Raw genomic sequence first — 27810 nt, 5'->3', positions numbered from 1 at the left:
ATGAAAGCAAGGAATGTTCAGCTTCACAGTGGATGATTCTGTAAATGTCTTTTGATTGGGCAGAAAAAACCACGTCTAGCTCTATGAACTTCAGAAATGCATATGTCACATTTGTTTTTGCATCACTTTGTTTCTGTGAAGGTGAATGCTCTGGATGAGGACAGTGTGCTCATGAGTTTAGAGTTCAGCGTTCGGGAAACCATGTGCCTGACAGACTCCGGAGAAGACCCATCTGCATGTGCCTTCCAGAGGGGCTACTACGTGGTGAGTGTGGCGGAAAAGGACCTGGGCCCAGAAACTAACACAGAAGGGGCATTGCTCCTCCCTGAGCCCCAGCTGAAAGAGCTTGGCCACTGCCTGGCTGTCACCTGGCCACACCACTGGGTCCTCGCAGTGTCCCTAGCGGTGATAGTGATTGAGGACATGAGCTCTTGAGCTGTGGAATGTGTAGTCCTGAGGGATCCAGGGAAATTCTTTAACCCTTGGTGCCTCAGTTTCCTGCTAAAATGAGGATGAAGAGAGTCTGGGGATGGGGGAGATGGGAGGGCGGCGATAAGGGGAAGTAACGATGATTAAGATGCAGTACAGATGTGTACCAGTTTCCCAAGATGAGTGTAATTATTAGGGATTACAGACATATACTAATAAAAAGGAAACTAAAATAGTAATTGTAATAAAATGGGGATGAATTTGTATCAGGTAAAGTGAGTACAAAGAGGCCAACGCCAGAGGGAAATCCAGACACTTCAATTTCGTTCTGAGAGAATGTACAACGCAACTGTTTTCTTGGCACGGGGCATGCGCTGTGTAGTGACCCCTGCACACTCTGTGGCCCCTCTTCCTTCAGATTCCAGGAGTCAGGCACACAGCACGTTCATTACAGAATCCCTGAGACCAGAGTGGGATTCAACCTGCAGTCAGCCCCTGTGGGTGGAAACCTCCTCTGAGCGGGCAATGTCCTCCCTCCCGAACTTGCTTTCCCTGGGTCCCCACTCACTTGCACGGCTTCTCAAGCTCTTACCACTTCCAACAGGACTGTTATTTATCTCATGACATTTTCAGTATGACTGCGCTTTACCAAGGACCCCAACCAAAAGGTGGCAAGCCTCTGCTCCTAGGGAAATCTGAGGGCAGAGGCCTGTGAGCTCCTTATCCTCTGTTGTTGTTCAAATGAGAATGCACTCCAGGCCGTCCAAAGCAGTGCTCACGAAAGAGGCCATGTAGGTGTTTCCCGGAGACTTGTAATATATCGGGTACCTCAGACATATTTAAATGTTTCATTTGTTTCTGAGTAGGTCTTAGAAAGTTTTCATTTTGGACAACTTAAGTGCCTCTGTGAATTCTCCCTTTCAGCATTATTTTCTTCAGCCCCGAGCATTGCCCACCATTTGGCGCAGACACTGGCCCCCGCTGCCGGGGCTGGAGAAGTAACTCAGGCCTTGTCTCTTCCAGCAAACTGCAGCCTGCAGAAGCACCGTGCGGATGTCGGGCGAGCAGGTGCAGCAAGTGCGGGCTCACTGCCGCTGGTCCGACACGTCCGAGTCCAACAGCAGCGAGGAGGTATGGGGGCTTCACCTCCTTCCAGACTGCACCCCTTAGGCACTGTGCGGCTCTGTGCAAAGCAGAGGGCTGACCAGGGTGACTGGCTCGTCACCCAAGCTTGGGTAGGCGTGACTGCTTATACAGGGGACTCTCCCTCGGGCACCCACGGTCTCCCTGTTTGCGTCTCCGGCTTCTTCCAGCCTGTTCTTTTTTCGTACACGTTTGCAGTGCATAACGAATGTTGCATTCATTGTGCGGAGTTGGTCCATGCACATAACACACCTTACTGCTGTTTTCATCCCCTCCCCTTCCCCTCCCTCTCCCTCCAGCTCTTGGTCCTCATCCCTTTTGCAAAAGAGCTATCACCCTATTTCCCAGTAGCTACCTTTTATCTTGCTCTGTATATATATATTGGCTTTCTCATATAGGAGAAACTATGCACTGAAGTGTCTGCATCTGGTTTGTTTCATTTAAGGACACAGTCTCGAGGTGCATCCATTCTCCTGCAAATGACTCAAATCTGTCCTTCTTTGTGGCAGGGTAGTGCTCCCTTGTGTATACATACTTTTATTCTTGCCCATCTCCTTTCTGAGATTTGGGATATGATTTTAAAGTAACAATGAGCAAATCATTGACGTTTTAGATCTAAATCTGTACATTAGTGGAATGAAGAAGGGAGTTTTTCTTGTTGTTGTGTTCAACACTATTTCCTAGGTCTGCAGTGTGTCTGCATCCTTAACCTTCATTTAACCTTCATTATCTGCAGCTTTGTGTCTGCTAAATGCTAGTAATAAAGGCCACTTAGAGGTTGTTGAGAGAATCAAGTAAGTTCATGGAAATGAAACACCAGCTGTAGTGTCTGGCTCATGATAAGTGCTCCCTGAATGGCAGAATTCTTTTTCTCTAATTATATCAGAAATGATTTTCAAAAATATTATAAAATGAATAATATAAATTCTGACTTGAAATAACCATATTATATATTTATTTATTTACCTATTTATTGACTGCTTTCCTTAAGAGCCGGCATGTCTCCTGAAAGCAGGAAATGTTTGTTGTTTTGCCAGCCTAGGACAATGTTTACACAAGGTAAATGTCCAGTAAATACTTGTTGAATGAATACAAGAAAGTTAGGGAAGAAATGCTCAAGAATACAGTGTGATGATGAAGATTCTTAACTCTAAACTAGAGATAAAAATATCACAGTTTCATTATTTGTTCATTCACTGCTGGATAATAGTCTTGACAGGTATTTCAATTTTTTTCCCACTATTATACAGCTGAACCTGTCTATCACTTTTCTCTACATCTTTTATTTTTATCCAACTTTCCAAAACTTAATTCTGTGCTGAAAATTATGGTAAAAGAGTATAAAATTTCAACTCCGAGCATTACACATAAAAGTTAGCATCTTCACGTTATTCTCATCACCATCCTTACATGTTTGCTAAGGAAGTCCATCGTAGAATAAGGGAGTCATGGAACTCACGACTGAGGAACCCTACTCATCTTAGTTACTTTGTCCTTGTTGGGACAAAATACCTAACACCCACAAGCTCACAGTCTGTAAAGGTTTCAGTCCGTAATCGGCTGGCTCCAAAGCAGGGTGGCGTGGCAGAGGGGCATCGCAAAGGAGAAACAGTCCATGGCAGGGCAGGCAGGAAGCAGCAAGCATTGAGCTTGCCTTTCCCTTTATAGTCCATCCAAGCTACAAGCCAATTTGCTGGTGCCATTCACACCCAAAATGGGGCTTCTGTCTTCACTAAATTCATCCAGGCACACTTGGAACCACACTAATTCAATCAGTGGACTAATCCAATTATATACCCTTAATCCAGTATAACATGCCTTCGATCCAGCCACCTCTGAAAAGCTCCATCTATGAGCACATGAGGCTTCAGGGAGACAGAGAAATACAAGCTATAACACTATTGCAGGGAGAGTCTTCTCGATGCAGAGGGAAAAAAGAATTAAGTTGGCACAATCTTCTTGGTTGTTCTCATTCACACTGGTGACTTTTGAGGGCCAACAATCTGCAGGTGATTTCTGAGCTTGCAGCACTGAGCTGTAGTTTAAGCATTCTCCCTTCTCGGTGCTGGGATAAGTACCAGGTACCTCCTTTCCTAACTCTGTTACACACTCATGCTTCCTGATGATACACTCATACACAGCTAACTTAGAAATGACAAGGACTGCACTTATCTTTTACTAGAAATTTGCTAGTGTGGTTTTTCAGTGATTTATGGTGGGGAGCAGAGTCCGTGAGGAAATAGACAAACATAGGGGTAGTCCTGTAGCATGTAATAGACTAGTGTGGGTGGGTGTTAGTTAGGCAGAAGTTACTCCATCAATAACACAAGCACTTGGGGCCACGGAGCCAGAGGAATGAGTATCTGGATGATGGGGAGATATCTGCTCTGAGAAGCAGGCATCTGACCCAAGCATCAGAGGGTGGATGGAAGTCAGAAGAAGAGGACCAGTGTGGTGTGGAGGAGAGAAATCACATGCAAAAGAAATGGACAGAAGTTGGATTGAAATGGATGGAAATGGACAGAGCTTGGGTTGAAATATACAGAAATCTATTAGGATTGGAATAAGCAAAATCTGGGGGAGAAGTACATAGGTAGGCTGGAGGTGAGTACCACTGTGCCTTAGGTCATGGCAAGCATCCCTGGCTTCCTCGTAGTGAAGTGGAAGAGACTGAAGGCTTTTTTGGCAGGAGTGCAGACTCAAAGGAAGAATTTATTGGAAGGAGAGGAGTGTAAATATTGAGCCCGAGAAGGTGGGAAGAAATGGTGATAGAGAAGGCTGCCTGGGTAACCATGGGGAGAAGTGGATTCTAGTTCATTCCATGACCTTCAACACAATGGAACTGACATTCATAAATGTCACCTAGTTTCACCCCTCTTTGACTTTGATTGGGAAAATCCATCTGATTGTGCAACTCAAAAATCTGTTGCAACTTTCTATGTGCATGGGTAGTGCACTTTCTTTCTTCTTATTCCAAGTTTTCTGCTAATTATGTCAGCCCTAGGAACAAACTGGACTTTAAAGTGAACTCCAGCGCTGCTTGTCCTTAAAGATTAGGAGATCATAGAGAATGAAGAGCAAGCTAAAAAGAGAAGAATCCCACGTATTGAAGAATTCTACATTTTAAAAGGAAAAGAAAAAAGCAGAAAATGGATTTCTTTTTAAATTTTTAAAAAATTATTTGACAAATAATACTTGTGCATATTTATGAGGCACAATGCAATGTGTATATATCATAGAAAGAATTCTTACATGAAACAGAGAAATAGAACACAGCTGAGACTATTTTCAGTGAAATACATGGAGATATTACAGACAAGAAGAAAATAGGCTAGAATGAATGCAGTGATAGAACAAAGAAAGTACTGTTAGAAATAGAAAAAAATTTTTTAAAGTCCCAGAGTATTAAAAATAAAGATGATTTTAAAAACATATGTAAAATACAGAAGAACTTTCAGAATGAGGAACGTAATATCAAAAAAGATGGAAGCCATAAAAAGTAAAGCCAAAAATCCAAATTACAACCAATAAAGACTTAGATCTAGTGGAAACTATCTGGGAAGGACATGTTAGGGAAACTATTCTGAAGGTTATAAATTTGAATTTGCTCCTTCATGGCTTTTTCAAAAGAGTATTATAACTGTAAAGAAACTGGAAATAAATTTCTAAATTTGCAAACATTCACCTCTCCTTGACATCATAAATATTTGAATTATGGGAAGTTTCTAGTCCTTTTTATTTTTAATTTTGAATGAGAAACCAGTAGATGAAAGGCTTCTATATAGCACATGAGTGTGCCCTGGGCCACAGGAAGGTGCCCTGCCACCCAGAGTGCCCTGCGGAAGCTGGCAGATAGAGGCTCCCCCTTTTCTCCAGTTTCTGGCCAAGGAACTTGGTGTCCAGGAGCTCTTCCAGTTTGGATGGATGGGGAAAAGCTTGACTAGGGTTTCAGCCAAGAGAGAGAAACCGAGGAAGAATAGCAAAAGGAATTCTAGGTCAAGGGAGCAGACAGTTGATTGCTTTCCATATCAGAAGAGAGAAGTTAAGTACTCTAATCTCCCTGAATAGCAGTAGTTGAGGGCAAAAGGAGATAATTTCCTGGGTCACATTTCTCGACAGAAAGGGAAGTGTTGACTTCACGTAGGACTAAATTCAGGAAACTTCTGCACTGTGGACACCATCATGTTCTCCTTGACCTTGTCCTTTTCTGGTCCTCGGCCTCCTCTCCTTTCTCTTCTTGCTCCCTCCTCCTCCTCTTCTTTTTTCTCTTTCCACCTCCTTCTCCTCTCTGTCTCTTGCTCTCTCTCTCAATCCCCTTTCATCCCGCTCGCTAATAAGGAAATAAAGCCCCACCTACTCCAGAGACACCTCCTCTGATAGCAGGAGAAGGAAGCAGTTTTTTCCAGCTCTAGTTGGAAAATTCCCAGCTCTCATTGGCCTGGTTAGGTCACATGTTCCTCTTTCACACATATAATGCTATTGATTATTTATTGATTTTTAGATGTTGTGTATATCTACCAAGTACAATGTGATTTTGTGTATGTGGGTGCTGGGGATTGACCCAAAAGTCTGGCACATGTTAGGCATATGCTCTGCCACTGAGTTACACCCCCAGCCCCTAATGTTTTTAGTCTCTCATTTTAAAATAGTACTTTTATCAAGACATAATTCTGAACAAATAAAGTACTGTTGGAAATAGAATTCACATTTATCCCATACAGTTCACCTTTTTCAATGTGTACAGTGTAGAAGTTTTTAGTACCTTCACAAAGAAAATTGCCCACACTATGTACATTCAGAACATTTTCATCATCCTGAAAACAGATTCCTGAAATGAATTGTTCTATATTCCTCATTTACCCAACCCTTAGTGACCACTGACCTACTGTTTGTATTAATTTCCTATAAGTAAAATTCTGGCCATTGCATATAGGTAAAATCACACAATATGTGTCCTTTTGTTATTGTCTTATTTCAATTAGTATAATGTTTGAGGGAGTATGTATATATATACATCATAGAGTGTATGAACATATTTACAGGTAGCATACAAAAAGAAATGAAAAGAACTTCATTTGTCTTGTTGTTGAATAATTTTCCATTGTGTGGATATGCCATATTTGATGTACTCTCAGTAGCTGAACAGCATTTGGATTTTTCCACTTTCTGACTTTTGTGAATAATAATGTCAGGATCATTCATGTCCCATTTTTGTGGGGATAGTTTCTAATTCCATTCTGAGCAGAATTGCTGGTTATAGTCACTTTTAATTTTTGAGGAACTGTCAAAATTTTTCCCATAGCAGCAATGTATGAAGACTTCAGGTTTAACACATTCTTGCCAACATTTGTTATTGTCATTGTTTTCTTTAGCCATTCTAGTGGGTGTGAGGTGATTTAATTTGTATCTTCCTACCAACTAATGCATGGTCACTTGTACAGAGACATTCCTCATTTAACAACTAAGTCCTGTTTCTGCAGCTGGGCCACTAAATGAATTGGTCGCTAAAAAATGAATTGTACATAATATCTATTTTACGTTATTTAAGACAAAGAAGTGGCCAAAGGAAACACCGACTTGATGACTTTACTTTTATCTGCATAACTCTTACATGTAGTACTGTAATATATAAAGGAACAGAAAACTACAGTACTATACTGTACAGTACCATCAGCAAAAATTACACTACTATATAAAGTAGGTGCATTGTACCAAAAAAAGCCATTAGGCTCTGTAAATAAGATGTACAGAATTATATTAAAAAAGCATGATGGGTCGTAAGTCTGAATAGTTGTTAAATAGATAGATCACTAAAGGGGGAAAATCTGTATCTTCTTTGGAGAAATCTTATTCCGTTCCTTTCCTCTTGATGTTTGAGTTACTTTCTTCTGATTATTGAGTTATTTGCAAATGTTTTCTCCCACTTTGTGTCTTTTCATTTGATGATGCCCTTTGTTAAGTCCAATGTCTCTCTTTTCCTTTTTGTGTGAGATTTAAATTTACAGCCCATTGCACTGAACTGGGAGGCAAGGGCCCAGTTCATTCCTTTGCATGTGGTCTCCAGTTGTGGCAACATTATTCGTTAAGAAGACTGCTCCTTCATCACCGAGCCGTGTTGGCATGTGCCCTCTCTCGAGCCGGTCATCACCAGGGGCCAGAGGACTCACTGTGGCCACTGCAGATGGAGAGGCGCAGGGGAAGGATGGCTGGGCGCCAAGCCGTCACCCCGCTGTCTGTGTCTGTTGTGTCGACTGTCGGTCGTTTCATGAAAACCGCACGTGGACGCCTTGTTCTACTGCAGATACTACCAACAGCTCATAGAAAACTCCAAAACTCTACCCTAACTCAGTTTTTCGCAGGTTTATAAGTCAAATTTCCATTTCTGGTCCACAGCATTTGGTAGTGTGTTCTGTGTCACCGGAAACTTTGGAGTCGATCTAAACCTTACTTAGGCTGGTCTTCCCCGTGTGCTTCCTTGAACGCATATGTGTGACAGCATATGAACTTACCTGATAGATAAGTGCGATCACAAAGTATGAGTGTTTTAACATTTTAAAAAATGTGTCACAGTAAATGACACATTGCCATTAATCTTCTTCAAAATAGTCCCCGTCACTTCAAACACATTTCCCATCATTCTGGTCACTTTCTGAAGCAGTTCTAGAAATCCTTTTTGGTGAATATAGTTTCATTGCTGCTTGATTCAGCAGTTGCTGCCGAATAAAAACATTACAGTGTCTCTGCATTCAGATCTGGTGTCCTGTGACTTCTGGCTCTTTCCCAAAGCCGTAATTGACCATGAAACGTAAATTCTCTGACCAGATTTAGTACACTGAGGCAGCTTCGACAGTGAAACTAAACATTCGCAAAAGAAAGTGGACTCCAGAGCTGCTTCAGAGGGTGGCGAGAATGATGAGCTGTGTGTGTTTGAAGTGAGGGGAGGATTCTAATGGAGACTGATGGCAATGTGGCTTTTACTGTAATAATCCTAAGAATTGAAACGTTCAGTGTATGTTTTGATCCTACCTCATACACCTTTATTTCATTAATGCAATATATATCAAAGTCCTCTAGATAATAGTTATAGTTCTTTATAGTATATTTTGTTCTTTTCTTTCATGTGCTGATACATATTGATGCCTAAATTTCTTTAGATGATTTTTGGGGACATGGGAAGATCCTATAAATGGAGAAACAATTATCTACTTGGTAAGTTGAGATCTTTTTTTTTTTTAATGTTTATTCCCCTTGAAGCAATTTCATATTACAGCCCTTTGTTAGTGAATCAGTTAAAGGTAGAAATTTATGGAAAATGAAACTACATTTGAACGGTTATAGTAATTAGGAAAATAAACATTTTGTTTTGCTTTTATAATAATGATGTAACTATTTATTTAGATGTTTCTTTACATTTTTGCAGAGCTTTTCCATGCATGATTCCATTTGATGGCTCCAACATCTGAAAACAGCCAGGGATGGGGTTGGCTTCTCCCTAAGTGGGTCCCCGAATTGAGCACTTGCTCCTCCCTGGTGCACTCTCTAGGTTTTAAGGCCCAGGTGTGCAGCAGTGTGCAGGGGAGGAGGATCAGGACTCAGCCTTATCTGCCTGGTTGGGCTGGACTCTTAGGTGCCCCAGCCTTGTGACCAGAGCTAACCGCTTCTGTGTCATGGCTGGGGGAGGAAGGGGCCTCCTTTTGTCCTTCTTCTATGGCTTGCAATTTGCAGTGGAACTGGGTTAGTGTTCTATGATTTTGGAGCCTTGCTTATATCCCTGATGATTTTCTCATTGGTACTAGTGGCAGCACAGCTCTTGTAGTCTCCCGCTTCCCTGCTTCCAAAGAGTGTTTCTTGGGTTGTGTGTCACTTTCAGGACTGGACCCACAGGGCCCTTTGTTGCCGGCGGGCAGTATATCCTGACCACAGGGTACAGGTACCATAAACACAGGAGCTGCAACCTGGAGCTGTCAGATCACAACACACTGAGGACACTGTGCAACTGTGAACATCGTCGTTATTTATGTTTTTAAAAATGAAAAACATCTTTATGTTTGTGTGTTAGCCAGATATTTGGTTCTGTGGTGGATTTTGTGATGGATGTAGACAATTATGTTTGAGCTTTGTATTTTGTGAAAACCTTAATGAAGAATTCCAGAGATAGCTAAAAAGAAGGAGGAGAAGGAGGAGGAGTAGGACAAGATATTTATGGCAACAATTACACAATCCTAGAGCATTCCGGAAGTGGATGGAGGAGTTTTGTCTTATGATGATTACTGTGTTATAGGTCTCATTTCTGAGGAATCCAGAAGTGAACAGTTCTACGATCGGTCACTTGGTAAGTGATTATTTCCTTCAGTATGAAGATCCTTTTCTGATGAGCCCAGTCTGTGGTGATGACATGTCACTTAAAATACGAAATATATTAAGTGAAAATGAGAAAGATTAGTAACGTGTAAAGTTGGTTGGCAAATCATTGAAAAGATAACTTTGAGTTACTAACTTCCTTAGAAGATACCAGCAACCGAACAGAATATCAAGTCCTCTGTGGGGCTGAGGCAGGAGAATCTCAAGTAAGGCCGGCAGCCTGTAAATGAGACCCTGTCACAAACACACACAAAAACAGAACAGAACAGAACAGAACCAAACCAAACCAAACCAAACCAAACCAAACCAAACCAAACCAAACCAAACCAAACTAAACCAGCCAAATCCAGCTCAGGAAAGCAGCACAAGTGGCCTTCCTTCCAGCCCTGCCTGGAGCTGTTTTAAAGTAGTGTCACCACTGGTGTTTCATGGCCAGGTACAACCAAACTTCCTCCTTCCCCTGGAAGCTCAATTTCCTCGCTTAATCTCCACGGTTGGCCAAGTGTGTTCCCAACTCAGGGCACGGACTGGCACCATCAGATGCCTGTCCTCACTGCTTGTCAGGTTCCTCCTGCAGCAACCCCCTCCCCGCTCCAGTCAGCACTGTATTCCTCCCCACCTTCTGGGTAGCAAACTAGGCTTTGCGAGCTGCTGCACCTTCCTCAGGGCTACACTGCCTGTGTGGGACTTTGATCCAGACAGTCAGGGGCAGAGACGGGACTTCGGACAGGCCTGTGACTCTGCAGCCATGCGTTTCTCATGGTGCCCTCCTAGAGCCCTCCTAGAGCCTGGTGAAATCCTCCCTGTGTTCTGCATCCCCCGTTACAACAGATGCACAGATACTTAGCATTGCAGGGAACTCTGATCATTGTCACCCCTGTCACAATGTTAGGATTAGACCTGAAGCTTCCTTTTAAGAAAATGAAGCTGGTTTATACTTCTATCAAGTTATCACTTGGGAAAAATAAACAGTTACTATCAGTGTGACCACTACTGAAAATGTTCTTTGGAGCACTTCTCTTGGAGTTGTCCTCAGAATCTACGACCCATTCTTGAATCTCTGTAATGGGCACACGTATTTCCCCATGGGTTTGATTGTGTAAATAGCCAAGAGTAGTGTAGAAATAAATTTGACAATTTGTATGAATGACCACCATGGGCAGGTTAGCTATGTATTGCTGTGTATCAAAGCCCAAAATTTAACAGTTTAAAACAAGAAACATTTATTTTTTATCTCAGTGGGGATCAAGAGCCCAGGTGCAACTTAGTTTATGGAGTATAGAGGTTAGATGATAACAAGGTTGCAGACAAGATGTAGGCTAGGGCTTTAGTCTCAGCTGGAGCTTGACTGGGTCAGGGGATCCACTTTCAACCTCACTCACAGTGCTGCCGGAAGGTCGCAGTCCTTCCTGAGCTTCCATATGTGTTTCTGTGGTGTCTGATGAATGTCTTCCAAATATGACAGCTAGATTTCCCAGTGACAGTGGGGAGGGAGAAGGGACAGCCTCTCATGCCTTAATCATGGGCCATTGTGACCCAGCAGACCAAGCCTGGCCCCTGGGAGGGGACTGCCCAAGTGGGTGAGCCCAGAAGGCCACCCTGGAGGCTATGGCATCGAACAAATACCATTAGAGAGAAAAGTACTGTGTGGATATAAATCAACATGACCTCAGAAGGTGTCTCCAAGCCAAGTTCTAAGTACAGTTTGCGCCTTGGGGGCGTCATTGATGTGGATGTGCAGCTGTCTCCGAGAGGGCCTTAAATGTGCCAATTTAATTCAATTCAGCAAATGTGTGTGACACGCTCTGGGCAGATCTCAGGAGGACTGAAAAAGAAATGTGACAGCCCCTGCCCTCCAGGACTTGCAGTAGTGGCTGAGACAAATCACGGGCAGTGATGCAGAGTGGGGGGAATCAGCTCCGGGCCCCTCCGTGACACAGCCGGGGTGGGAGAGCTCCATAGGAAGACGACGGATGGCGCTGCTCTGTCCCTTGGCAGAGTGGACTTAGGCTATTCCAGGTGAATCCTCCTGAGTGACTTACAGTCTGCTGGTCCCTGTGGTCCTGGGTCATTGTGACCCATGGAGACCCTGCTCCCCCTTCATTTTCAGAGCTCCTGAGAAGGGGTTTTCCTCCTACAAACAGAAGGTTCCCCAACTACCGGCACAGAGCAAGGATGAACGGCGCCTTTGAGTGACACTGCAGGTAAGGAATGGCTGACACAGATGTGTCTCCACCATGAAGTCCGTGTAATGTGTGCTCACCCCCACCTGCCTTCCAGTCCCCTCTGCCTCCTCCAGCTGCTGTGCCCGACTGTCCCGTCAATCTGCTGAGCCCGCAGCCTGTGTCTATCACCACGGACGCCGTCACCTGTCTCGTCTCTAACAGCGAACAAAGGACAAAGAGCAGCCCCTTCCTTTGACCCAGTGCTGCTCATCCCGGTGCCCGCCCCATCATTTGCTCGTCCTTCCCAGCCGACCTCACACACACACTGTGGTCTGAAGCTGCTACCTCCACCTCCCCGCCTTCCGTTCACTTGTCTGCTTTTTTGCAAGCTGGCTTTTATTGAACTCTGAACTCTGACCTGACTTCCTTTTCTAGATCCGGAATTTAAATACTTTGGCCATCTGTAGTATGTCTTTAGCCCAATTCTTTCTCTACTGTAGAGATGACTCTGTCACCTCCTCTTGTTTGACTTGAACCATCACTGACACATAATCATCTTCCAGTGTGGGTCTCTCCCCCAGCCCCAGCTGAGCTCCAGGCCCTCAGGTCAGCTGCCCATTGCCCTGCGTCCCCTGCAAACTCCTGAAATGCAACCGCTTTCTTGCCAAACTCCCTTTCTTGATTGGTGGCATCATCGTCCGCCGGATTTGCTTAAGCTGAAAACCATGGGGCATCACGGACTCTTCCTCGTCTTGGTCTTTTCTGAGTATCCCCAGTGGTCCAGTGTGGTTGATTTCACCCTGACGTTTTCTCGAGCCTTGACTGCATCCTCGCCTTGGTCCTGATCCCACTTTGTATGCTTTTCTTGGCTTTATCTTAAACACAGAGGGTATTCTGATCCTTGTCCACTTCAACCCCTGGTGCTAGCTTTGCTTGTGGAGGAAGCAGAGCTGTGAAAAGCCAGACACTGAGCCTAGAAGAACACCCTTCACATCTGCTCTATCGCTGGAGCCTGAGCCCCCACTTGTGACACTCACCCTCAAGATTACAATCTACCGGTGTAGAGATTCCCAGTTGTTCCCAGAGATTGGAGCAAATGTAGCTTTATGAAGACTCTCAAGTCTATGGGGACACTATAAAGGGCACATTTAAGAGGAATTTAAGATGCAATTATAGATGTTGTTCTGTGCGTACTTTTGCACACACATAATGGAGCTTGAGCATCTGCACGCTTCACTGTTTATGTAACATGGTGCACCTTCAGGGCAAAGTCCACAGGCTCCAGTGTGGCTCAAGGTGACCTTTGTGACCTGGCTGTGCCCACATCTCCAGACCCATCTCTCCCAACTCACCTTGCCCCTAGGTCCAGCAGTACTGAAATACTCGCTGTTCCTCCCTCTAGAGCCTCACCTAGATCATCCTGGCTACTCCTGCCTCACCATTCTGCTGGTAGCTAGGTTGTTGCTTCCCTTGGGAGGGTTACTCTGACTCCACAAACCACCACCACCAAACAATGCTAATGTCCCTCTTGGGCATCCATAGATCCTCATCCCAAGGCTCCTGAGAGCAGGGCACTTCCTCCACCATTGTCTCCTGCCCATAGCCAGGGAGCCTCAGTACATCAGTACTCAGCAAGTATTTTTTAGCGGATGATGGAATTATTTACTTTGGGTTCTTGGGGTTCTTTTGCTAAAAAATTAAGCATAGGATAATTAATTTTTAACAGCTAGAATTTGAAAGAAGTCAACTGACATTTTACTGAAATGGAAAATTCACCACTGAGGCCATCTTGGATGAAAGACGCAAATACTGTGATTTCATTTTAATCTGTGGTACACACTAAAAATAAAATCTAGCTTCACACTGAGATCAAGAAACTACTCATTATGAAGAAACAGATGCACTGTATTTCTTTTTTATAAATATAATAATGTTTTGTTTTATAAAGCATCTGGGGCTGGAGGGAGATTAGAATTCTCAGTGGGTTTTGGCTGTGTTTTATGTATTAATCATATGGTCTCATTAGGTGTATATACACACATATTTCACAGTATAAATACATTGTCTGATGGCTACAAAGAAATCGGTCACCTACAACACATCTTTAAAGACAGCACAGAGTGAAGAAATGTAGCGGCCCTGACCTGGCCACTGACTTTGATTGCAGCCCCTCCCTTGACCTTTAGCAAAGGAAGTGTCTGCACTGTGTTTTCCAGAGTCATGAAACAAGGCTGGAAAGGCCGGCACAGGGGGTCCAGTGATGAGGCCTGGGATCAGCAGGGCTGGTTCTGAATCTGTTCTGCTGCCTACCGTCGTCCTCTCAGCCCCTTCACCTCTCAGGGCTCGGTGCCTCCGAAGGCTTCCTACTGTGTTCTGTTCACTGAGGATGAATTTCCTTGTTATCCCAATGATTTTAGTTTAAGAACAAGTAAAAGTATTAATGATATGCGACTACAATATCTTCATCAATTTCATGATGCTAAGAACATTGCATTAGAATCATTCAAGATGGGAGGAAGGAAGGAAGAACCAGCCAAAAACAAGATTATGATTCTCAAACTCTGAGTGACATTTTTCTTCTGGGAAGCTGTTTGACAGCTGAGATTTCGGCACATTTGTCATGGAATCCCCAGAGTGTGATCTGCCTCTGGAATAAAGTAGAAGCTGAGTCAGTGTTTTTATAATTTCATAAATATTATTCTAGAACTCTTTCAGGCTGCTCGAAAATGATTTAATAGATGAGTGGCTGAAGTATTTAACAAAAGAAGTCTAAAATGTTTTCTTATCTGAACTCTAAAGTAGGAAATACAGAAAATCAGGGCCCAAGTCTCACGTTGCAAGGAGTGTGTTTGAGAGTCCTATACTTTCTTGATCTTCATTGTTTGAAAAACCAGTTATGTAGTGGCTGGAAGATACTCAGCACCCGAACCAGGGCAACATGAGCAGTGTACCTTCCTTGGCCCTGAAGTGTGGATTGGCATGGATTTTAAAAATATTTTTATTTTCTTGCAGTACTGGGGATTGAACAAAGGGCCTTTGAGCTGAGCTACATCCCGAGAGCTTTTTATTTTTTTAAAAAAATTTCGGGCAGTTTCTCTAAATCGTTAAGTTGCCCAGGCTGGGCTTGAATTTGCAATCCTCTTTCCTCAGTCTCCCAGAGTAGTGGGATCACAGCTACGCACCACCGCTCCTGGCTGTACATGGCATTCTTACACTGTCCATGAGCAGCAAAGGAGGCAGTTCTGCCTGAAAACTTGGGCCGCCTAGTACATGGTGGGAAGACTGAACCTCCTACGTTCTCCATTTGTTCCGTAATGTTCATCAAATGCTCACTTGGCTCTGGGCCCCCCGCATCCAGGAAGATCATGACCTTCTAGGGCTCCCATGCGCACTGCCTTAGATTAGCCATGCAACAGTCCAATTGAAGCTGTATTATAATCTCTCTACTTTACAGATGAAAAATCAGTAGTACATAGGGGTGCCTGCTTCCGGAGGTAGTGTTAGGATTCAGACTTGCCTCTTATTGCTTGCTTTGAAGGCTTTGTTTTTCTCTTGTGACGCTCATACCTCCATGTTGAGAAGACAGCATGAGAAGCCAAAACCTCAAGCACTCTTTATTTGAGCTACATCTGTCATATGTTACATGGAGCTAGATGTGCACTCGCCAACATGGGTTCTGTGGACGTGGCTTAGTGGTAGAGCATTTGCCTAACATGTAGGAGGCCCTGGTTCAATCCCCTGTGTGGCAAAATTAGCAAAAATAACGGAAGGTAAGACTTTAGAAGTCTTGGCAACACACCTACCCACCGTGAGCCCTGTGGGTGCGGGAAGGCTGGCCACCTCTGTCAGCGTGGGGAGTGGTTTCGCTAATTCAGATATTTGACTCACTAGCAAGAGCTTCTTGTCATGCTTTCCCATGATACCCTGCTTGCTGAGGGGAGCCTGATACTCGAGAGGAAGATAAAGACCCACCCAAGGCTCCAGAGGTAGAAAACTGGCCACAGGCAGCTCGATTCAGTTACACCTCACTCTGATGCTCAAGCACTATCGGTTTCTCCACCGAGAGCAGTGGATTCTCACGATTCTCACTGTGGTCTGTAAACGCTGTAAATACTGAATTTGTGAATGTTGAACCCTTGCTCCTTCAAGAAATATCACTTTGGGTGCCTCTGAGCCTCTGGTCCCAATATTTTCCGCAGGGGTTCAGTGTATGACTTCCGTGTGTACCGCGCAGTTGCCTTATTTAGTGCACTTTGTTGATTCATTGAAACGGAATTCGTGGCCAACCGGGTTAGAACTCAGGCCTGAAAGGCGCTCATCTGACATCCGGTTTTCTCCACAATGCACGTCACAGCCTTCTAGGACCACTAGAGGGCGCTGTATGAGGGGACCATTTTAAATAATGGAACCCTCAACAAAAGGTGCAAAAAAAGTCACCCTAGATAGACCTCGAAAAGGACACTTGTTTAGAGGACAAAACCTGAAACAAGAAGGGCTTATTTGGCTGTGGCTGCGGATGTGTGGGGAGGATGACTTATTTTTTTTACCTCCCTGACTGCCTCAGAATGAAAGAGAACTGCTTTGGGGCGTAAAAATAAATATTAATGAGTCGGTGAATTCCGAAGTCCAGAAGCTCGGAGTAAGTAGGATTTACTGCACGATGGGTGCCCAACACCCAGGTTGTCTCTGGCTTCGCTTTGATGTCTCTTATTCCTGTCTCAGCCTACACCTTAAAGAGAACTCTCTGTGTTGCTGCCCCCTACACCTCGCCCACTCTCTCTTCACGCACTGGCAGGAATCCACTTGGTAAGCGGTGCCCCGGCTGCCTTCTGGTCCCCACGGCCACCCCGTTTCTGTGGAGCCCCACGGCCACTTTGGACGGCAGGGCCGCTCCTTTCCCGAAATCCTCTGCCATGGAGGTTTTATGGCTCAGGGCCAAGACTTCTTCCTTTTCTTCACGGATTCCTCTTCTCCCTACCGTTCCTCGGGGGACAATGTTTGTTCCCAGGGCCTGGACTTGGCCGGCTCTCCCTCCGCTCCGCGCCCTCCCTCCCTAGGTGACCTGGGCATCCTCAGGCTGTGATGCTCTGAGGAATTCTCCCGTCCTGCTGCCTTGGACTCCAGGCTTGAGTGAACAGCTGCTTGCTGTCGCTCCGTCGGAACACTCCAAATGGAATTCCTCCCTGGACTTGCCCTTCCTCTCGTGCCCAGCTCATCTCCTTGATGACCCAGGCCTGAGGCAGGTTCATCTCCAGCCTTTCCCCTTCTTCATCCAGCGGTCGCCATGTCCTGCTGATCCCTCCGCTGAGATGCTCTTCCCTCTTTCTGCACTGTGTGCTCCACTTCGGGCCTCTTCATCTCTAGCCTGAAGATGGCTCCGTATCTTCCTGCCAGTTTCATCTTGTTCTCCCCAAAGGCTGTGGTGCTGTGTTTCTTAACATGAGTCCTTACTGGCTCCAGGGCCTGCTCACCTGAAAGCTGGAGTCTCAGCTCCCGAGCAGCAAGGCGCAGGAGCAATCATCCACTGCCCCACGGTGGGGTCTCGTGGGTGCCCCAGCTCTGTGTCCTGCTTCTGTCCACCTCTGAGGTCATGTCAGGGGTGTCACAGAGCTGACTATTTCTGCCAGTGCTCTCTGGTTCTCACCTTCACTCCCCGGCCCCTGCTGCTGGGAGGCAGCCCCTTGCCTCACCCACCAAGTGCAGCTCACCTGTCTCATCCAGGAGTGCTTTTCCTTGGAGTTTCCTGCACAAAAGTGTCCCTGTATTTGCATTTACCACACTGTACTCACACCACCTCTATCTTTTCTATTTTCTTGAGTTCAGGATCATATCTTTTTGTCTCCGTAACCCCCAATGAATGTTCACTGCTCTCATGGTTACTGAAAGGGTGATGAATGGATGGATGGATGAACGTTCCTACCCCAGTACCATGCCCACAGCTATGGCCGGCCTTCTCCTGTACTGACTTCACAGGTTCCTTTCCTCCCCTCACACCACAAGACTGGCCTCCCAACACCACACCAGAGCCTTTCTTTGGCGGTCTGTCTGGCCCTCTGCTTTGTGAGACCTGAGCTTCCTTCCTGAGGGCGTGTCTGTGTCCTCCTCCCTTGATTACCCCTGCTTCCTGTAGGTGTCTCTCATTCTTTATTCACTGAGCTTGTTGCTTTGTACACTTGCTTTGCTCTCTCGTGCCACCTTAGATGTGCCTCAAGAATCCTGGGTCGCGGGAGCCTATGCAGGGACGTAGATATCTGCAGTGACCTCTGACCCTCCTTTCTTTCTCTCTGTTAACAGCAAAGCGCACGGAAGGAAGACAAGTTCCAATGAAGAAAAGTGCTGTATGAATTACGTACCTTTTCATCTGACCAGTCTATAATAAATGCCTTCCTTTTCCTGTAAGACTCTCATTGCCTGATTTTAAAAAGAAGAACATTAACTGTCACATTTTTAGATGAGAAACTAATGGCATGAGGAGATCGGTGTTGTGGATTTTAGGAACCGATGACTCAAGAAGTCACTGTGTTTCGTGTGTTTTAGATCAATTTACAAAGGCTGTAAGTTCCATGTTATTAAAGGGAGAAGCAGGATTTATAAATCAATACACCCACCTCTCCCTTATATATGCAAACTATCCACCCCAGGGCGGGTGTAGCTCTCACACCCATATTCTATTTTTAAAAGTATTGCTAAGTGTAAGTCGTGAGGCTACTGTAGTAAATGCAGGGGGATAATTTGTTCTTATTGGTAACATTATTCACACGAGACTAGTTGGGGGAATAAGGACCTGGCAAAAGACGACTGCACTGATTTCCAACTGGTAAATAACTTGCAGTCAATAAAGTCACGTGTTAAAGGAAAAAAGCGAAGTATTTCCAAGCCTCTCAGTGTCAAAAGAGGTCTTCCTTTCCTCCTGTCTCGTTTCAACGTTGAAAAGTCATCCGGGAGCTGCGGGGATGGCACCGTCACGGTGGACACATGATGCCGTGTGGAGTCTGTGTTCAACCCCGCAGACCGTACAGCACTGAGGGAACCTTCACACCCGCTGTGCGCTTTAGTTAGGACGAGTGCGTCAGTATTGGTGTATCAGCTGTGACAAACGTGTGACACTAAGGCCGAATGTCAACAGTGGAGGGGTTTGTGGGGGTGAGGCATAGGTAGCGAGATGGGATGTATGGGAACTCTTGGTATTTTCTGTTCGATATTTCTGTAAGTCCAAAAGTGACCTAAAGAGAAATCTTATTAATAAAAAATCTGGTAGCTAAGGAAGACAAGGTATCACCTTCATCATCCCCATAAAAACACCGTTGTTATTTCCTTTCCTTCAGATTTCTTAGTCTGGAGAATCAACACGGGTTGAGCTTTCTATTAGGAAAGTCCCTGGGGGAACGAAACATGGGTTCTCAAGCAGCCGTGGAGAGGTGTTCCCTGATGTGGACACACTGAGGTAGGGCTGATTGAGGAGCAAGAGGGTCTGAGGATGTGAGGCTCGAACACCAGTTCCAGGCCTTGGGCCTACGACGTCGTTTTCTGGAGGAGCGCTGCGCTGAGCCGCTGCCAGTCTTTCATGCCTGTCTCCAGATGTGATCGCTTCATTCTGCCCCAGTAGCAAACTACGCTACCCCAGGCCGCTTTCACAGGTGTGCTAAGGCTGCTTCCTCCCTCAGCCCACTCCTCTAATCATTTTTCCAGGTCCCTCCCGGCTATCCCTAAGTCCTTACTTTAACTTAACATGAAGATGAGTTTGTCAAATTAAGAAAAAAGTTATGGTGGCATTTTGCATCAGATTAATTACACCAAATTTCCATATTGATTTAGAAAAATTGAAATCTTTAGATTTTTGAGTTTTGCTCCATAAGACTAAGATACACATTTCTATTTACTGAAGTCTTTTTAAAATGTCCTTTAAGAGGGTTAAGAATTTTACTATATGTGTTCTGCACATTTCCTTTTATATTTGTTTTTGGGGTTTTTTATTATTGTTAATGTGATCCTTTGTCATTATAGTTCATAAATTTACTAACCTAGGTGAGGCATGGGGCTTTCTGCTGAATTTTCATGGTGCTGCTGATGAGTTTTCAGTTGGTACTCTAAATAGTCCATGTGGACAACTACAACTTTTGCAAATAGTATTAATTTTTCCTCTTTTTTCCAATTTTCAAGTGCCACTTTTTTCCCCCCAGTTTCCTTCAGTGAGCATATTCTAATGGTTACAGCAAGGTGATTCACGTCCTTGTCTTGCTGCTCATTTGACAACACTGTAAGGGATCATTTTGGTGTTTCACCATTAAGGACAACGCTGATTTCCGGTCTGGGGAAAGGGGGTATCTGTATTTGTAAGCAGAAGATTGTATCTATTGGTGCTGGGGATGTAGCTCAGACATAGAGCACTTATCTGGCTTATGAGAAATTCTGGGTTTGATTCCCAGCACCAAAAAGAAAAAACAAAGATTGTATTTATTCTGTTTTTCTTAAGAGTTTATGACATAAATGTATATTGAACTTTATCAAACATATTGAAATTCTTTGCTAACACAATAGGAGGAATTATGTTAGCAAATTATTGGTGTTAAACCATGTTAGCACTCTTGGAATAACCACGCTTGATCGAAGCTTACTACTCCTTGTTTCTGGCACTGCTTCATTTAGAATGTTTATGTCAACGTTCCTAAGTGTGATTTATTTTTGTGCTAACTTCACTTGATGTTAGTGTTTGGTGTTGGAAAATCCCTTTTATCTTCACAGTTTCTAGACAGCATTTCTCCCCAATCCACAAAACTCTGGTCAAGTAGAAGACTATCCTTAGAAACCCGTGGAATCGGATGTCTTCTTTCATGGTGAGAGTAGGATATTCATTGCACATAATTTATATATTAATCTGCATATCCTTGTAATTTGCTAATCTTTGCACTTGCGAGGCTTTCCCATGCTTTTTGCCAATAAATTTCTTCCACTTTCTTTTGGAGAGAACAGCAGCCAGCACAACCTAAATGTGAAATGTCCCATCCTCATGTAACATGGTCATTGGCTCAGAAAAAAGCTGGAATGTGTAAGGAGTATCTGGAGACAGAGCTGTCTGCTTTGTTCTGCCTATTTTTGCATTCGGATTGTGAGAGTCAATACCACCTTGAATCAGAGCCTAATGCACAGCTAACAAAGGCCTTTGCAAAGCACCGCTTTTCTGTGTGCCCGTGCTAGAACGCAAACATGCACATGGGGGAGGGGGTAGCTCATCTGCTGATGACAGCAACAGTGGCGTCATGAAGGTGCATGGAAGACAAGGCGCCCACATACTCTACACCCTCAGCTGAGGCTGTTTCTAAGAACAAACATGACCTAACTGCTGGACCAGACCTTAGGTGAGTAATTTTCCATTCAACAAAACAACCTTGTGGTTTTCCGCTTGGGCGGTGCACACCTGCCCTCCGTGGTGGGGCCGAGGAATGCGGTCAATGCTGGGTTTCTCCCTCAGCTCTGACCTCGGTAGAAATCACAGTACCAGACAAATAGTGACAAACTTCTCCATAAAAATGTCATTGTGCCAAAAAACTGTAGCCTCCTTCCAGGTGCAGGCGTGACTTTCTGCCTAGGGCATCATCAGAAGCACTAAGCGTGACCGCGCGGCATTCTCGGGAGCCCCTGGGAATGGACACCTTTAGTGACAGCATTCGCTCTCCTGCCCTTCATAGCTGAAGAGTAAAAATTGCCAGAGTTCAAATATGTAATATTCTTCCTTGTTCTCCATCTGAGCGTGCCTCAGGGTGGCCCGAGTTGCTGCCAACTTGTCACACACCACGCTGCTCCTCCCGCCCGGGTTACTGTGCATGGGAACAGCTGGGCGGTCAGCTCTCATCACCTTTGGGTCTTCTTCAGCCTGGAAGTCTGTCAGCGTCCTTAAGTTTGGGCCGGTATGTTCCCCGTCACAACAAGATTTGATTCTGGTCACAAGTAATTTTACACACATTTAACAATGTGCTGCCTCATTGTTGCGGTGACTGCCGGATGGTAGGGCCCAGGGGAACGCCTGTAAGAGAAACACAGAAAGATCGAGGTAAGAATTACCCTATAGAATGTTTCCTACTGCAGAGACACCAAGTTCTATCCTTTCAAAATGAACCTAGCTTTAAAATAAGTTCACTTTCAAGTGAATAGATTGGTCAACTCAGAGTTTTCTAGATCATCCCCTTCTTGCCTGTTCTGTTTTCTCGACATCCCTGCCGGATCAGACTGCTTGCAGGAGGGAGAATTTGAGTGTGGAGGTGGTGCCGCTGCATACTCAGCAGAGCAGGAAGAGATTTGAAGTCTAAACAGAGCCTGCCAGTGGCGGGGCAAGGACAGGGGCCTGGCTACAGTCGCTATGGTAGCAGCTGTGGCTTCTGACCTAAAGCATAAGAAGTGTCTTATGGGGGTGAACTGCACGGGGCATGAAGGGCTACCAAGGGACAGGGAGCAACAGTGATGCCTGAGTCTGTCTGGCCTACTGTATGGCAGCAAAGGCCACAGGGCTGAAACAAAAAACATCTATTCTCATAATTCTGCAGTCTAAGAGGTCAAGTCCAAGACCAAGGTTTCGGCAGACTTAGCTCCCCGCGAGGGCTCTCAGGTTTTGGCCTGTAGGTGTCTCTTTACACATCAAGGAGAGTAAGGCTTCTCTTTGTTATAATTATCTCTTCTTTTGTGGAAGGACATTCATCCCATCCTGGGGGCCCCACCTTCATGATCTCGTCCAGGCCAACTTATTTCCCAAAGGCCCCTCTTTTAAATACCACAGTAGGAATTCAGGCTTCAACATATGAATTTGGGAGGGGACCATTCGGTTCAAAATGGGCAGTAATGAGGCATTTTGTACACACAGCAGAGACGGCGTACCCTCCAGTGAGCCCGGGAACGCTGAGGGGCTCGCAGAGTACCTGTGAACAAGCTGCACCCCACAGTCCGGGTCCAGTGCTGTCTCATCTCCAGGGCGGCTCGCTCGCTGCTCCCGTCTCTGGACCGTCGCCATGGATACCTTCCTGAGTCTATTCCCAACCTCCCCTGAGAAACAGTGGATCCCCCAGTAAGAACCAGTCCCTCTGGAGTTGCCAACAGGCAGAGGCAGAGAAGCTACCAGAACTCGCTCATTCTGAAGGGTTTGCCAAGCACATTCACGCACAGAGTACAGCAATAGGTCAGTGAGAGAAGCCCGAGACCCCCCACCGGATTTCTCAGACCTGAACAATTGATTTGCATATATATCCGAGGCCATATCCTTTCTTATCCCCTCCTTTGAGTCCATCTTCATCTGCAACCTGGACCTTGTAGGGTCTTCTCCACCACGCTGTGTGCTCCTAGAGCTGATTTCTCCTTGTCCAGCACAGGCGTGTATATCTCCGTTCTTGCATTTTCATGGCCTTATAGCATGGGGTGTGATGTGGGGGCCTAATGTCTATCCCTGGTTTCCATGGTTTGTATCTTTGGTAGTAGATTGCTCCAGTTGTTATCTTCTAGTGATCCAAATTCTGCAAAGAACCAAACATTTGCTTTCTGCTGCTTCTAAAGTTAGAATGAAAATGACCTGAATATTACCTCCACTGTCCTGTTGTTTCTGTTATTTGTTCTCCAGTTCTATTTTGTTTCAAAAGATATCTACTTATTCCTAAAATATTATTGAAAAGTTATCAGTTAGTTATCAGTTTTTCAATCAGTAGTTTGATTACTCATAGGCTCCACCTGCCTGAATCTTTGGACTGTTGACCGGGAGGAGATTTCTTTTTTATAAAAAAGAACTCCAATTTTCTAGTCCTGCATGCAAGATGCTTAGAATCCCTACTCTGTCTTAAAATAAAGTAAGAAGCTGACCAGACTGAAAAATCAACAGCTTCTTAGACCTGTCAGAAAAATGGGGTCACAGGAAAAACTGACATCCCCCAAAATTGGGGAGACAGGTCAATGGATATGGAGGATCACAACTGACCACAGCAGACATCTATAGGCATAAACCTTCTTGGGAACCAGTGCTGGGGTAGGAAAACCTGAATTACATCAACAGATTTCTGTAGGCTTAAGGTAGATAAGTCTGAGAATCAAACTCCAGGAGACCCTTTTAGAGGTGTAGGTGTGCCCCAGGCTATATGAGTTCTACCTCTAGAACGTCTACCAGGTCCTCACAGGGAACACCATCCACGTATATCATGTCTACCTTTCAGAGAAATTACAAAGCATACTAAAAGGAAAGCACACACACACTCTGAAGAGACTGAGCAGTATCAAAACCAGAGTAGATACAGGGAATTTTGGAATTGTCAGATTTATGTTGTAGTATCTTAGTTCATTTTCTGTTATTATAATGAAATATTGCATAGTGGATAATTTTTAAATAATAGGACTTTATTTGGCTCACGATTCTAGAGGTGGGGAAGTATATATCTTCCCCATTTAACAAATGAGTCCCATTCTGGCAACTAGGTTATTAAAACTTGGTCATTGATTGAGGAATTGTGAATAGTATGTATATTATGATATTCAGAACAAAGAAATGGTCACAGGAAACTCCAGCTTCATGACTGCTCTTATTTACATAACTCTCACATGCAGCACTATAATATATAACAGAACATGAAACTACAGTATTGTACTACACAGTACCATCAGCAAAAATTACAGTACTGCACACACAAGAGGTACTCTACAAAAAAAGACATCAAAGCACTATAAACAGGATGTACAGAACTGTAGGGAAAAAAGACAAGTAGCGAGTCCGAGTGGCCAGTCATACATCTGAACAGCTGTTAAACAGGTAGGTTTCCTGCAAGCAAGGAACACTGAGGGGCCACATCCAGGGAGAGCACTCTGGATGCATCTTATGAGTGGAGGGAGTGTGAAGCAAGGGAACAGACAAGAGAGAGAAAGAGAGAAAATTGGGCCAAGTGTTCCCCTTTCATCATAAACCCAGCAGACTTAAGCCAGCCCTACTCCACCCATGAGGGTGGTGTGCCCATGACCACATCCCTCTTTAAGGCTCTGCTCTTACTAAAAACCTAATGGCAATTAAACTTCAACATGTATATGAGAGGGGACAGTCAAACTAGAGCAATCAAGATCATTGTTGAAGTGATGGCTAGTATGCTAAGGGCTCCAATGGAAACAGTAGACAGTATGAAAAAATAGATGGATAATATAGTCAGAGTGCCAGAAGTTCTAAGGAAAAAGCCAAAGGAGATGCTAGCAACCAAAGACTCTGTCATAGAAATGAAGAATGCCTTTTTTTCTTTTTCTTTCTTTCTTTCTTTCTTTCTTTCTTTCTTTCTTTCTTTCTTTCTTTCTTCCTTTCTTTCATCTTCCTTTTTTTTTTTTCTGTACCGGGAATTGAACTTATAACTTCATGCTTGCCAGGCAGGTGCTGTGCCGCTGAGCTATATCCCTGGCCAAAGAATGCCTCTGATGGCCCTACAGTCATTAACAGACTGGATGAGACTGTGGAGTGAATCTCTAAGGTTGAAGATGAATTTACAGAAATATCAAAATTGGGGAGCAAAGAACAAAGATTAAAGGAAACAGAACAGAATATCCAAGAACTGTTGGACAAGTCCAGAAGGTGAAATGTGTGTGCAGTGAGAATACTAGGAAGGAAAGAAGGAAAGAGGGAAAAGAACAAAAGTGATATTTAGAGCAAGAGTAAGTGAGGATTTCCCCAGATTAATGTTGGTTGCCAAAGCAAGCACACTGCACAGAAAATTCAGAAAATCAAGGGCTGCTATAGTTTAGCTCTGACTGTCCCCCAAAGGCCTGTGTGTTAAATGTTGGGTCCCCAGCCTGTGGCACTATTGGAGAATCTTTAAGAAATGGGTTTTGGTGGGAGGTCTTCTGTGTTTGGGAGCCTGCCCTGGGAGGGCCAGTGGGATCTCAATGTCTTCCTTCCCCTGTCTCTGTTTCTTTGTTGCTGTGTACTGAGTGGCTTTGCTCCTCAGTGTCCTCTGCCATGATATCCTGCTTCATAGTTGGCCAACCAATCAAGGACTCAAGACTCTGGACCCAAACCAACCTGTTGTCCTCATATGCTGTTATCGCAGGTATCTGTTTTAGTAACCAGAGTCTCACTAACACAAACACAAATTCTCTGAAAGAATCTAGAGGGGGAAAGTACTTCACTTAAAAGGGAACAAAGATAAGAATTATACCTGAGTTTTTCTCAGAAACTATGCAAGCAAGGTGAGAGTGAAGTAAAATATCTGGAATGTTAAGAGAGAAAAAACCCCCACAAATCTCAAATTCTGTACTTTATAAAATTATTTTTCAAAAGTCAAGGAGAAAGAAAGATGAAATTTGCTTCCAGTATCCCTGCCTTGCTAGAAATGTTAAAGGATATTCTTTCCACAGAAGGAAAATGATGTAGGTCAGAAACTTTGATTACATAAAGAACTGAAGAGCATTAGAGAAACAGAAAGAGGTGGAAACATTTTTTTCATTTTTAAATTGGTCTAACAGACAACAGTCTGATCCAAATAATAACAGTGGCAGTGTATTCTAATATATAGTATATGCCTATGTATAAATGAAATGAATGATAGCAATCACATAGAAACAAGAGGGAGAAATGTAAAATATTTTATATATTATAATAATATATAATCACTTACTATAAGGTAATTGCACTATCAATTATTTGGAAGTGGGGTTAGCTATAAATGTATATGACAAGGTCTAGGACAATCGCTGCAAGTTGTACCAAAACGAAATACACTAAGAAAGGAGGGAAATAGAGTTATGTAGAATGCTCAACAAAAACCAAAAAAGAAGAAAAAAGTGTAGAAGGCAAAAATGGGAACAATGACCAAGGGCAACAGATAGAAAGCAATAATGAAAATGATAATGTTAATCCAACTACATCAATAATCCATTTAAACATCAGTGTGTAAACACAGAAATTAAAAGACATACTTTCAGGGTAAAATAAAGAAACAAAAACTTTATCTTGTCTACAAAAAGACCCACTTTAAATATAAAGACATAGGTTGATTAAAAGTAAAAGATATAAAGAAAACTATTCTGTGCTGACACTAATCAAAAGAAAGCAAGAATAGCTGTATTAACTTCAGTCAGAGCTGACTTCAGAGCAAGGAAAGACATCAGGGATGAAGAAGGGATTACATAATAATAAAGGGCTCAATTTTCCAAGAAGACAAATAATTCTTAATGTATATGTGTCCCACAACAGAGTATCAAGCTCTGTGAGTCAAAAACTGATAGAACTGCAAGGAGAAATGGATGAATCTACCCATATAACCAGAAACCTTAACACCTTTCTATCAGAAATAGATTGTGTAGGCAGAAAATCAGTAAACACATGGCTGAATTCAATAGTACCATTAATCACATGGATGTAATTGACATTTACAGGTTGCTTTATTCAATAACTGCAGATTACACATTCTTCTCAACTTCACATGAAATAGCCACCAAAATAGACCAGATTCTGGGCCATAAAACACATCTTAACAAATTTAAAAAATAGAAATTATACAATATTTACTCTCAGACCACCAGAATGGAATTAAACTAGAAATCTGCGACAGAAAGATATCTGGAAACTGATAAAATATTTGAAGATTAAGCAACAAGCTTCTAAATTGAATATGATCCAAAGAAGAAATCTCAACAGTAATTTTTAAAAATGTATTTAAGTGAATAAAAATGAAAATACAACTTACCAAAGTACACGGCATGTAGTGAAGGCAGC

The 27810-nt window shown here is 43.8% G+C and overlaps 2 protein-coding genes across 2 annotated transcripts in view; one reads left to right on the top strand and one right to left on the bottom strand.

Moving 5' to 3' along the window:
• Spp2 (secreted phosphoprotein 2, 24kDa) overlaps positions 1 to 18497 on the top strand; it is a 27998-nt gene extending 9501 nt beyond the window's left edge. The window contains exons 3-8 of the mRNA XM_005395331.2: positions 142 to 264; positions 1453 to 1560; positions 8727 to 8781; positions 9854 to 9904; positions 12044 to 12137; positions 18393 to 18497. Coding sequence (XP_005395388.1) covers positions 142 to 264; positions 1453 to 1560; positions 8727 to 8781; positions 9854 to 9904; positions 12044 to 12129 — 423 coding nt within the window. The 3' untranslated portion in view covers positions 12130 to 12137; positions 18393 to 18497. The remainder of the gene's footprint in view (positions 1 to 141; positions 265 to 1452; positions 1561 to 8726; positions 8782 to 9853; positions 9905 to 12043; positions 12138 to 18392) is intronic.
• Positions 17367 to 27810, bottom strand: LOC106149764. The gene is made up of 6 exons (XM_013519760.1): positions 27782 to 27810; positions 23006 to 23593; positions 22058 to 22119; positions 20120 to 20353; positions 18944 to 19147; positions 17367 to 17569 (listed from the first exon to the last, which is right to left on the bottom strand). The coding sequence occupies exons 2-6, from the start codon at positions 23374 to 23376 to the stop codon at positions 17367 to 17369; spliced, it is 1074 nt and encodes a 357-aa protein (XP_013375214.1). The 5' UTR covers positions 23377 to 23593; positions 27782 to 27810.

The sequence above is a fragment of the Chinchilla lanigera genome, unplaced genomic scaffold (assembly GCF_000276665.1).
Source record: "Chinchilla lanigera isolate Chin_1 unplaced genomic scaffold, ChiLan1.0 scaffold00052, whole genome shotgun sequence".
Taxonomy (NCBI): domain Eukaryota; kingdom Metazoa; phylum Chordata; class Mammalia; order Rodentia; family Chinchillidae; genus Chinchilla; species Chinchilla lanigera.
The sequence above is the reverse complement of the archived record's forward strand: the minus strand, read 5'-3'. Positions and strand labels throughout refer to the sequence as shown.

Bases quoted from the DNA above. Each gene is read 5' to 3' on its own strand.
- LOC106149764 (XM_013519760.1), bottom strand. From the start codon at position 23,376: ATGAAGATGGACTCAAAGGAGGGGATAAGAAAGGATATGGCCTCGGAT. The intron at 22,120-23,005 runs GTACTCTGCGAG...TTTCTCTTACAG, and splicing joins GGGGTGCAGCTTGTTCACAG to GCGTTCCCCTGGGCCCTACC. The intron at 17,570-18,943 runs GTGACTTTATTG...TCCAGCTTTCAG, and splicing joins TCGCTTTTTTCCTTTAACAC to GTGAGCAGGCCCTGGAGCCA.